Source organism: Arachis ipaensis, chromosome B01 (genome assembly GCF_000816755.2).
Source record: "Arachis ipaensis cultivar K30076 chromosome B01, Araip1.1, whole genome shotgun sequence".
NCBI classification, from domain to species: Eukaryota; Viridiplantae; Streptophyta; class Magnoliopsida; order Fabales; family Fabaceae; genus Arachis; species Arachis ipaensis.
This window is the reverse complement of record NC_029785.2, coordinates 128967170-128980183: the sequence shown is the minus strand read 5'-3', so window position 1 is coordinate 128980183 and position 13014 is coordinate 128967170. Positions and strand designations below refer to the sequence as shown.

General features: G+C 37.9%; 1 protein-coding gene across 1 annotated transcript; it reads right to left on the bottom strand.

Annotated features, from left to right (window-relative positions):
• Nucleotides 7919-10886, bottom strand: LOC110266972 (extensin-like). The gene is made up of 3 exons (XM_021112075.1): nucleotides 10823-10886; nucleotides 9331-9631; nucleotides 7919-7976 (listed from the first exon to the last, which is right to left on the bottom strand). Exons 1-3 carry the CDS (start codon nucleotides 10884-10886, stop codon nucleotides 7919-7921), a joined length of 423 nt encoding a protein of 140 aa, XP_020967734.1.

Sequence of the window (13014 nt, the reverse complement as noted above, 5' to 3'; positions counted from 1 at the left end):
GGGCGTTGAACGCCCAAAATGGGCACCAACCTGGCGCTGAACGCCCAGAGTTGTGTGCAAAGGCATTTTACATGCCTAATGGGTGCATGGATGTAAATCCTTGACACCTCCGGATCTGTGGACACCACAGGATCACCTCAAGATCTGTAGGACACCACAGGATCATCTCAGGATCTGTGAACCCCACAGGATCCCCACATACCTCATCTCTCTTTCCATTCATGATCATCCCTTCTGTTTTACATTTACCACTCACATCCATACACCCACTACCTTCAAAATTCATCAACATCTCTCTCTCCCACCCAATCCCACCCATATGGCCGAATACACACTCCCATCCATCTCCTCCATATCTTCTTCTTCTTCTTCTTCTATTCTTTCTTCTTTTGCTCGAGGGCGAGCAACATTCTAAGTTTGGTGTGGTAAAAGCATAGCTTTTTTGTTTTTTCCATAACCATTGATGGCACCTAAGGCCAGAAAAAGCTCTAAAAAGAGGAAAGGAAAGACAAAAGCTTCCATCAAGGGTCTATAGCTCAGTGGTAGAACATTTGACTGCAAATCAAGAGATCCCTGAGATACCTCAAGGGATACATTTTCTTCCACACAATTATTGGAAGCAACTAAGGGTGGAACATCAAGAGCACTCCATCATGCTTCATGAAATAAGAGAAGACCAAAAAGCAATGAAGGAGGAGCAATAAAGACAAGGAAGAGACATAGAAAAGCTCAAGGACATCATTGGTTCCTCAAGAAGGAAACGCCACCATCACTAAGGTGGATTCATTCCTTGTTCTTATTTCTTCTGTTTTTCGTTTTCTATGTTATGTGCTTATATGTGTTTGTGTCTTCATTACATGATCATTAGTAGTTAGTAACTATGTCTTAAAGTTATGAATGTCCTATGAATCCATCACCTCTCTTAAATGAAAAATGTTTTAATTCAAAAGAACAAGAAGTACATGAGTTTCGAATTTATCCTTGAACTTAGTTTAATTATATTGATGTGGTGACAATGCTTCTTGTTTTCTGAATGTATGCCTATTCTATTAATTATTATTCGAAAATACCACTATCAATTTATATCTTCCTAACTGAGATTTGCAAGGTGACTATAGCTTGCTTCATACCAACAATCTCCGTGGGATTCGACCCTTACTCACATAAGGTATTACTTGGATGACCCAGTGCACTTGCTGGTTAGTTACACGGAGTTGTGAACCATGGTCTTGGCATCATGTTTTTGGCGCCATTTCCAGGGAAAGAAAGAGCAATGAATTTTACATAATTAAAGTGTAATCACGATTCCGCGTACCAGGGATCCATTCAAATTACTTTCCCTTTTTGAGAATTGAGTATAAAGGTAGGGATTTCAGTGTTGACCCTGCTAGGAATCTAGATAGAGCTGCCAACCTTTCGTTTAGTTGTTGAACTTCTTTGACACAAGTCGGGCTCTTCATGTTCAATATGGCTTTGCACTTATTCGGGTTAACTTCTATGCCTCTTTGAGTTAGCATGAAGCCTAAGAATTTTTTGCCTCTACTGCAAAGGTGCATTTTGAGGGATTTAGCCTCATCTCATGCTTCCTTATTGTGGAGAATACCTCGGAGAGGTCAGATAGTAGTGCTGAATTCTCTTTGGTTTTAATGAGCATGTCGTCTACATATATCTCCGTAAGCTTTCCTAGGTGAGAAGAGAATACTTTATTCATGAGTCGCTGGTACGTAGCTCTAGCATTTTTCAACCCAAAAAGTATTACTATGTAGCAATAGTTAGCTTTTGAAGTTATGAATGAGGTATTTTCTTGGTCCGGTATATACATCGGGATCTGGTTGTATCCCGAGTAAGTGTCCATGAAAGACAAATACCGATAACCTAAGGCTGAGTCAACCAGAGTGTCAATGCTAGAGAGAGGATATGCATCCTTAGGATAAGATTTATTGAGGTCGAGTGATCAACATACATCCTCCACTTTCCGTTTTTTTTTTTCACCAAAACAATGTTAGCTAGCCACAATGGATATTTTACCTCCCTTATAAACTTTGCTTCAAGCAAGGCATGCACTTGTTCCTCCACGACCTGCATCCTATCTGGTCCGAGCTTTCGACGCTTTTGTTGAATAGGTTGAGAGCCCAGATATACTGCGAGTTTGTAAGATAATAGGTCGAGATCTATGCCAGGCATGTCGGAGGCTTTCTAGGCGAAGAGGTCGGAATTTCTTCTTACTAGATCGATGAGCTGTTTCTTGAGTCCTTCCTCTAAATTAGCTCCTATGCTTGTTGTTTTCTCAGGGTTGTCTCCAATTTCGATGACATTGACCTCTTTTCGAGTTCGAACGCCACCAAGCTCGATGACATTGACCTCTTTTCTCCTAGGACTTCATTTTAGATTAAGACTTTTGTTGAAGCACCTACGTTTTAGCTTCTGATCTCCCTTAATGGTGGCAATTCTTTCTGACGTGGGAAACTTTATACAGAGGTGGGGTATGGAGACAACAGCTGCAAGTTGGTTCAAGGTGGTCCGACCTATTAGGGTGTTGTATGTGATAAACCATAATTTTATTGTAAATTTTGGGTTGAAATGAGTAGATTTTATCAATTTATCTCACGCTTATTCATTGAAATAGCATGGTTTTGTGAATTTCTCCTAATTGTGCTTAATGATTAAAAACATGCTTTTTAAGCCCTTAAATTGCTAAATTTAATTCATTTTAATTCCATTTGATGCCTTGATATATTTGCTGAGTGATTTTAGGCATTAGAAGACAAGGATGACTTGAAGAAATGAAGCATGTAAAAGTGGAGAAATCTTGAAGAAATGAAGTTTTGGAAATCTGCCCCGTTGCCCGTACGCATGGCTTCCACGTACGCATGACCTGGAATTTTGCCAATTTGCGCGTACGCATGCCTTCCGTGTACGCATGACTGCCAACACATGATTTATTTAAATAAATATATGGGTCGCGATTTCAGGCCAATTTTGAGCCCAATCCAGCTTATTTCTAAAGTATTTCATGCAATTCTCAAGGAGGATCATGGGGAGAGCAATTAGGTTTTAGTTTAGAATCATGTTTTAGGTTTTTTTTCTAGAGAGAGAATCTCTCTCTTCTCTCTCAAATTAGGTTAGATTTAGGTTAAAATCTCTCTTAGATTTAGATTTTAATTCTTGTCTTGCTTTAGTTTTCCTTGTAATTTCTTGTTATTACATCCTTGTTCTTTTAGTTTTACTTGTTATTTCCTTTATTTTGTTGCTTTTGATCTTATGCAGTCTTGTTGATTTTCATTTTCATTTAATGCAATTTGATATTTTTATGTTTATTGATGTCTGATTGAGTTGTTATTATTGTTATCTTGCATTTGGTATTTGTAGATTTTATTATTATTGCAATTTTACTATACTTTTATTTTATACCTTCCAAGTGTTTGATAAAATACTTGGTTTGGTTTTATGGTAGATTTTTAGCACTCTTGACTTGAGATTGAGGACTTGGGTTCTTTAATGTCATTGATGTCCAGTGTGATTGGTAATTTAGGGTTGTTAGTTGGTTTTAGGATCAACTATATCCACTTGACTTAACCCTCCGATGTTAGAGGATGACTAAGTGGAATTAACCCTTTGTAATTACTATGTTGTGGTTAATGATCTAGATAGGAAACCTTAACTCTTAATCCTTGCCAGGAGTGTCTTTTAGCATTTATAGTTCCTTAGTTATAGCTTTATTTTCTTATTCATAATTCCAAACCCCCCCCCCAAAATTCTCATAAAAAAAATATGCACACTTCCCTGCAATTCCTTTGAGAGATGACCTGAGGTTTAAATACTCTCGGTTTTTATTGGTTTGACTTAAGTGACAAAAAAATTAAACTTTGATTGAGAGTTATCTGTTGGTTTGGATCTATACTTCAACGGAATTATTTCATGAAAATTCCGAACCAACGATTTCCCTCACATCAATATGCAGAGGCTACGTCAATCACGATATAATAAATGTTCAATATCTTCGATCTTGTGCCCTTGCCAAAGGTAGTGTAGAGAGAGATGTACCCGAGAGGTCGGATCGGCGCATTCCCCAGTCCGAAGAGGTTATTTGGGAAGGCCTTTAGATCCTTTTCCTCTAATCCGAGTTTGTCGAAAGCGGGCTTGAATAGTATATCAGCCGAGCTTCCCTAATCTATGAGGTTTCTAAGGAGATTGGCATTGGCGAGGATCATGGTTATAACCACGGGATCATCATGGTCAGGTGTTGACCCTTCGGTGTCTTCTTTAGTAAACGGGATGGTGGGGAAGTCAGGAAATTTGGTGTCTTCCCCGACTTGGTACACCTCTTTTAAATGCCTTTTCCGTGATGATTTTGATATTTCTCCTCCAGCGAATCCTCTATTAATCATGTGTACATGTTGCTCAAGAGTTTGAGGTGGATGTTCCTGTCGTTCCTTCTCTTCATCTCTCTTTTTTTTCCCCGGCTCTCCCGACCTATCCACTAGGTATCTGTCTAATTGACCTTCTCTGGCCAATTTTTCTATGACATTCTTCAAGTCGTAACAGTCATTGGTAGAATGTCCATAGAGTTTGTGATGTTCACAGTATTCTGTTCGACTTCTACCCTTTTTGTGTTTAATTGGTCGAGGAAGTGGAAGTTTCTCAGTATGGTGTATTTCTCTGTAAACATCTACCAGGGAGACCCGGAGGGGTGTAGTTATGATATCTGTGAGGCTTCTCCGGATTGTACTCTTCCTTCTTTTTAGCTTCTTTTTCCTTTTCTTGGGGTGGGTAAGGCAAGCTAGGTCTCGGGAGTGGATCTTGTAATTGGGAGTTCTCCTCCATATTGATGTACTTTTCTACCCAATCTTGTACTTCATACAAGGAAGCCGGATTCGCTTGAATATGGATTGAGAGAATGGTCCTTCTTTAAGACTATTAACCAATCTCATTATCACCGCTTCTGTAGGTAAATTCTGGATCTCTAAAGATGCTTTGTTGAATCTTTTCATGTAGTCTCAGAGTGTTTCTCTGACCTCTTACTTGACTCCCAGCAAGCTCGGAGCATGCTTTACCTTATCTTTTTGAATGAAAAATCTGGTAAGAAACTTCCTTGTTAGATCGTCGAAACATGTTACCGACCTGGGGGATAAGCTGTCGAACCATTTCATTGCCGCTTTGGTCAAAGTGGTCGGGAAGGCTTTACAATGGGTGGAGTCAAAGGCATCAGCTAAATACATCTGGCTTTAAAAGTTGCTAAGGTGGTGTCTCGGGTCGGAGGTTCTGTCATAGAGATCCATGTCAGGAGTTTTGAAATTCCTAGGAACTTTAGCTCGCATTATCTCTTCTATGAACGGGTCTTCTCCCCGAGGGGGCTTTCTTCCCGGTCTATTTTGGTGCTTCATCTTTGGAGATCGCCCTCTAGTCGTAAGAGCTTTTCTTCTAGCTCCCTTCTTCGTCGCACTTCTCGTCGCAACTCCCGTTCTGCTTCTCGTTGACACTCGGCCTCAAGTTCAACTTATTCTAGTCGTTCTCGTTGACCGTGAACTAACCCCAGCAGCTCCATTGTTTACAGAGAGTCTTCTTTTGTTAGTGGATGGACCTCTAATTGGATCCACCATGGCTGGGGATTTCTCGATGTCCCTTCTCCGTGAGGAACATGCGTTTGTGGTGGTGGAGAGAGTATAATGGCATGGCCCTCTGGTTGGGGCTCAGGTTTAGATTCGGATGCTATATGCCCCTCTTCATACTAGTGGTCCGCCATTATTAGGGGTTGAATCCCAGGTCCTCGGCAACGGTGCCAATGTTCTGATGGTTATCTGAAACATTGATTTGGGCCTGAATGTGAGGTCCAGATCCCTTTGTGTGGTAGCGTCCGACTTATTTGGTGCCGAGATGTCGCCTGTCCAAGTTCCTCGTGAGGAGGTAGGGGTGGTGCCTTCAAGAGACTCCGATGCTTAAGTTAGCAAGGCTTTAGGCAGGTTTTTAGTATATTAAAACGTAAATAATACTTGAGGGGTGTCAGTATATTTATAGTAGATTTGATAACCACCTTTTGTTGGAGTAGTTCCACCTTTTATTGATGGATAACTGTTTCCTTTATCTTGGGAGTTTGTTAGAACCTCTCTTTAAGTAAAGATAGAGATAATGGGAGTGATTCGTGGAGGTAGTTACTCGTTCAGTTAAGTAAAACTGGACTCCTCGTACGGTGTTCGACCTCTTTAAAGAGGTCGGGTATTGATTGGAGACCCTCTTTATAGATTGAGTCTCTTATCCTTATTGGGTCTAGCTTTATTCGCTGGGCCAGGGTATGAACAGTTCTATTTGCTATAAAAAGAGCAAGCCTTTCTAATAATTAGATGCTTTCAACTGTTATCTATCTATCGACAGTCAATTAAATACTTTAATTTTAGAACTTGTTTAAACAAATAAATAATATATCATTTCCATAATTTGATTAAAAAAAGTGTTTATTCTACTAATTATTTTGTACAAATTTTGCAAGCAGAATCAGTTTTAAATGACATTACTAGTTACAGCTTCACTACTACAGCTATATGGAGCGATTTGGTTCCATCACGAGTTGAGTTGTTTGCTTAGTTTGTACTAGTTGATAAAGTTAATACAAATGATAGATTGTGTAAATTAGGTATTATAGATGAGAATGATAATGTTTGTGCGCTATGTAAAAAAAATGTTGAAAGTATACATCATTTATTTGTGTCTTATGAATTTACGAAGCAGGTGTGGTGTGTCTAGACTCATGATGCAGGCCGTTGTTGGATCATTCCAGTAATTTAAAGAAACATATTAAGAGTTGGATTTCTGTGACCACGAGAAAGGAGGAATGTAAGTGGGTGATGGCTTTCTTCTCTGTCATTTGGAGTGTTTGGTTATAACGGAATCAAAGAATCTTTTAAAATAGAGTTTCAAGTGTTGTGAAAATAGTTGCTATATCAGTTAAGCATTACAAAGAATGGAGTACTGTCAACTCTATCAGTTGTTGATGGCAACGTCAAAGATGATGTAGGAGTTGACAACCATAATGTAACACCCTATTACACAGAGTTTTACGCTTAAGTCGTAGAACAGGGGTAGTGTGGTGTTACGAACCTCTAACCAGTTAAAATATACATATAATAATGAACAGAGATAATATACTAGGAGCCTTGGAAAATGGGTAAAACAAAATCGCGAAATAAAAAACGCAACACTCAAGAAAATCGAGTTACTTGCATGCTAAGAAACCTAAAAGTTGAGGATAAGAATAAGCGACAGAGTAAAAAAAGGCCAAGAATACAACATAACTAGCTCCTGACTCAGCCTCCGAAGCCAAGGCAGGCTGGAGGATATATATATATATATATAGGTATTCCAAAAGAGTAACCTTTGCTTCTGACTTTTCCAACTTGACCGAAAGCCATGAAGAAGTAACCGGAATTGTTTTTCACTGGTCAACCAAATCTGAACCATAGAGATGCAACTTGGTCCCCAAGTTTTGATTAAGTCCGTAGATACACAGCAGAATGGGGCAGAAAACAACTTTCCCTTCAAAGCCATTTTCGGGTAGTGTAGAGAGTTGGGAAGAAGGGATGAGGATCTTGATGCATGCAAGATGAGATGGATTACCTTTCTTAATCTTGATTTAGCTTGGGATTTCTGTTTTAGCTTCTGTGCTTCAAGCTTCAACTCTCTCTCTCTTGCTTCTTTAGTTAATGGCTTATGGAAGAAGCTTTTCTTCTCTTTCTCTTTCTTGCTTTTTCTGAAATCTTGATGTGACTTGATTAGAAGGAAGAAGAACGTTGCTTTTGGTTAAGCAGGAGAGAGGGAATTTTAATTCTGAAATCAGTTCGGGCTTGGATCGGGTATTAGTATGCATAGCCCGTTTTAATTTCTTTGGTTTCTTCCTTTGCTTTTGCTTGGGCTCTTTATTTTGCTTTCAGCCCAATATTCTTTGCTGAATGCCTTTTATTCCATTTGGGCTATTAACATTTGGTCTGCAACAATAAACAATTAGTTAATAGGTAGATATAATTAATCAACACTAATTATTTATTTTGCTCAAAAATAATGTTTGTCATCATTAATTAATTTAGTTAATTTCTTAACTCAACAAATTTGAAGCCCAGGTTGATTTGACAAGTATAATAAGCGCTGCTGTGAATGTGGTAACTGATATACGCTTATAAAAGCTAAATTATACTATTACTTACTTATTTTTATATGAAATTTAAAGCATTAAATATTTATATTTGGATGTGTCGTGTGCTATTTGGTGATGTTTGTGTGTTGTCAGGTTTGATGGGACTAAGAAAGGAATGAATGTCTTCAAAGGTAATGGGAAAGATGAGAAGTGAAAAGGTGTCAAAAGACCCTAATAAACCAAAGAGGCAACTTAGTGGTTTCTTCGTTTAATGCGAAAGGGTAAATCATTTTTCAGTCTTTACTTTTTTATTTTTTTCACTATAGCATGCTAATTTTGAATGCAGCTTGCTAGTTGTCTTATGCTTTATTGTGCATGATGCATCTTGCTTTGATTTTTTTAATTAACAAAATTACCAAGGTTTAAAAATTAAGAAAGGATAAACTGTTTTTTAGAATTTTAAAATTACACATTAGTCATTTTATACAGAATTCATGCATACGACAAATATCTTGATCTTTATTTGATATCTTCTGTATCTTTAGGATTTTTTTTGTTATTTTTTGTGGGTCTTATTCTGTTTTGTTTACTTTTTCATTGAATGATCTGTTTTTTGTCTCTGTAGGGTAAATACTCGGAATTCTATGTTAATTTTATAAGTATCATAAACATTTTTCTTTTTCTGATTTTTGCAGTGGAAGGAATTCATACTTAGATTTATATTTTTGCCATTTTATTTTTTTCTTCTAACTGAAATTTTGTTTTTTTACAAGAGTAAGTAATTGATGCATAAATCCACTTTCGGGGCCCACTTGGTGTGTGCTTGGGCTGAGCTTGAGTGTTGCACGTGTAGAGGTCCTTGCTGGAGTTGAACGCCAGCTTTTGTGCCAGTTTGGGCGTTCAACTCTGGTTTTGGATCCTTTTTTTCAAAAAGGTGATTCCAGTCCAGAAAAATCAAGTTATCAACAAAAGGAAAACCTTTTCTTTTCAAAGATGGCAAATCAGCGAAAAATGAAGGGCATAGGGTACGATACTGGATGACTCCCTCATAAAAATCATTATTCATGGCAGATTTGAATCTATAGGGATTATAGTTTGAATGAGAGGTCAAAAAGTGAGCTTTGTGATCAAAAGGTCCAATTTCTGGTTCTTTAACATTTTTGAGAGGGACTCGAGTGTTACCTCGTTGAGAGCGCATTGGAACCGACCTGGATTTTGGTTGAGATGGTTCGGGTATGGGTTCCTCAGTCGCCTGACGTTTGCCTTTGGAGGAGCCAGGCTTCGCTGAACTTGGTTTTGAGGAGCCAGGCTTGGAAGGTGTGGCCTTTGGTGGTGGCGTCGGCTTGGCAGAGGCAGGGAACCTTGGAGTGTTTTTGGTCCGAGCCATGGGGTCACAGCGATGAGGAGTGGTAGGAGGAGAAGGAGAAGGGGTAAAGGTGCGGTCTAAAACATGATTAGAATGCTCTTTATTTTCAAAACCAGGAGGCTGTTCCACATAAACTTCTCTATCTATCACACCATTCAAAAATGCACATTTCACATCCATTTGGTATAGTTTAAAACCACAAAATGCAGCATAAGCTAAGAGAAGTCTTATGGCTTCCATTCGGGCAACAGGGGAAAAGGATTCATCAAAGTCAATTCCTTCTTCTTGGTCATATCCTTGTGCCACCAGCCTTGCCTTGTTCCTTGCAATGCTACCATCTTCTCCCAACTTGTTCTGGAATATCCACTTGGTGCCGGTCACTTTCTTTCCATTTGGCCTTGGAACCAACGTCCACACTTGGTTCTTTTCAACTCAAGAAGGCTCATCCTCCATAGCCTTAACCCAAGAGGGGTCACTAAGGGCTTCCTTGACGTTTTGAGGCTCTATTTGTGAAAGAAGGGCAATGTTTGAACCTTCATTTGCCTTTCTAGTGGAGGACCTTGTTTGCACTCCATGAGAGACGTCTCCAATGACAAATTCCTCAGGATAATTCTTCAAGAATCTCCATTCACGAGGTCTGGTGGACTTGGAGGCAGATTCAGTCACCAAGGGATTCTGTGTGCTGCTGTCTGCAGAATTTCCTTCAGATTCATGAGACAAAATGGAATTGTCTCTTGAATTTTCAGCGTTTGCTGTTTCTGGTTCAGATTGTCCAGAATTTTTTTTTTCCATGATTCTGAGCAGTTTCATCCTCATTTTGAGCTTGATTTCCTGCATCACCATCTTCCAAAATGCTTTGCACCAAGTTAGTATCACAGAATGTAACATGTATGGACTCTTCAATAATTCTAGCATCTTGATGATAAACCCTATATGCTTTACCAGTTGTGGAATATCCTACAAACAAGAAATTACAGAAAGATAAGCTTAGAAAAGTACTTTACAATCAGTAAAACATGAAGGAGATTGACTTCATCAACAGCCTCTGTGCTATACGAAAAACCAGATTAGCAAGCCTCTGATTCAGTTCTTCATACTGGCGGAATGCACCTTTGATTTAGGTTACACTGTCCTGAACATTAACCTTCTTCAAAGAGCTCTCTCAGAACAATAACCTCTATTCACTGGTTTTCTCTCCTTGGTTTCTGAATGAACAGCAAACTTCTTATATCTCCTTGCATGTGGCTGAGTTCTTCTTCCAAGATCAACACCTTGAGCTTTGAGCTTCACCAACCCACAAGCTTACTTTTTCTTCTCAAGCATCAAAGTAGAACCTTTGCTTCTGACTTTTCCAACTTGACCGAAAGCCATGAAGAAGTAACCGGAATTGTTTTCCATTGGTCAACCAAATCTGAACCATAGAGATGCAACTTGGTCCCCAAGTTTTGATTAAGTCCGTAGATACACAGCAGAATGGGGCAGAAAACAACTTTCCCTTCAAAGCCATTTTCGGGTAGTGCAGAGAGTTGGGAAGAAGGGATGAGGATCTTGATGCATGCAAGATGAGATGGATTACCTTTCTTAAGCTTGATTTAGCTTGGGATTTCTGTTTTAGCTTCTGTGCTTCAAGCTTCAACTCTCTCTCTCTTGCTTCTTTGGTTAATGGCTTATGGAAGAAGCTTTTCTTCTCTTTCTCTTTCTTGCTTTTTCTGAAATCTTGATGTGACTTGATTAGAAGGAAGAAGAACGTTGCTTTTGGTTAAGCAGGAGAGAGGGAATTTCAATTCTGAAATCAGTTCGGGCTTGGATCGGGTATTAGTATGCATAGCCCGATTTAATTTCTTTGGTTTCTTCCTTTGCTTTTGCTTGGGCTCTTTATTTTGCTTTCAGCCCAATATTCTTTGATGAATGCCTTTTATTCCATTTGGACTATTAACATTTGGTCTGCAACAATAAACAATTAGTTAATAGGTAGATATAATTAATCAACACTAATTATTTATTTTGCTCAAAAATAATGTTTGTCATCATTAATTAATTTAGTTAATTTCTTAACTCAACACAAAATACACAAAATACAAAATAAGATCATATCTCTCCCTCAACCTCTATGAGGAGCAAAATAAACAAGTTTCTTAGAGAGCAAGCTAAATACATAGGTACATATATATACAATCATAAAACCCAAACAACCCAGGGACTACTCTGCTTCATGATCCAGACGCCTAGCGAGGAGCCTCTCAACCTGCATCTGAAAACAACAACACAGTATGGGATGAGAACCGTCTATTAAAAGTAGATGCTAGGTTATAAAATAATTAAAATTGTTGAGTAGTTCAAATTTAAATTCAATTATGGTTTTTGTTCTTGTGCAGTTAAGCTCTCTGTTATATAACTTTTTCTGTTGAGGTTGAAAATGTTTCTTTTTTGATAAATGAAGTATATATATTTTGACAATTAAGAACATGAAGTATGGGTACTAGAGGTATTTATGGTTACAGATAACTCGATTATTCATTTAAAACTGATCTGATTATATTAATTCTAGACCGATGGATAATAGGTATAATCGGGTCAGACCTTATTAAACCCGACGTTAATTAATTTGGATATTGGTTCTGGAATCGCAAAATTCGAACCAATTCGATTCTCATTTTTTCATTTTCAAACCAATTCGACCCGTATATCTTTAGTCAGTACCTGAAAAAGATATTTATGACGATCAAATTATTATTGTATATCTTAGGAGCAAAACCAAATGAAATCCAAAACATATATTTTTTCAAAAATATAAATGTTTCTTTTATAGAGTAAATAATTATTTCTAACCATCAAAGATTTGACCGCTGACAAAACTAACCATAAAAAAATTAAACTAACTTTATATCCATGAAAGATGAATTTTATTAGACAAAAATATCCAATAGTCAAATTTAAAATTTCATTAATTTTTTTTGAAAATTTTTAAATGACCCTTTTTATCATCTTCAACTTTTTTAGTGCTTAATCCAATTCCAATCCAACCATTCAATTTCTTCCACTTCCATGCCTAACATTCCAAAGCAGACCACATATTTTTCTGAACAAAAATCAGATATTCTAAAAGTAGATATCATGTAGTAAGTGTAAGAAAACAAAACCTTTATTCACTGACGTTTCATTATTCTTTTTAATTTTAAACCATGTTTTGTTAGCCGTTCATATGGTTATTAGAAACCACAAAAATTTTATGATAGACCATAATAATAATAACTGGATCTCAACAAACAAAACTAACATCAGATGGAAGAAGCCCTTTCTTCATTAAAGATTGGTGGCAGATTCCTCGTATCACGCGACAGCACAATGGAAGAAGTTGAAAATGGAGAGAGAGACCTTGTTGGACGGCCGTGGCGGCCATGGTTTTCTATATCGTCGCCCTCTCCTCTTCCCCTTCTCCTTATTTTCCCCTTTGTTTTTATTTCCTTCATTTCTTTCTCTTTTTCTTTCTTCTTTGCTACGACGGCGGTGACCCATTTTGTCGGTC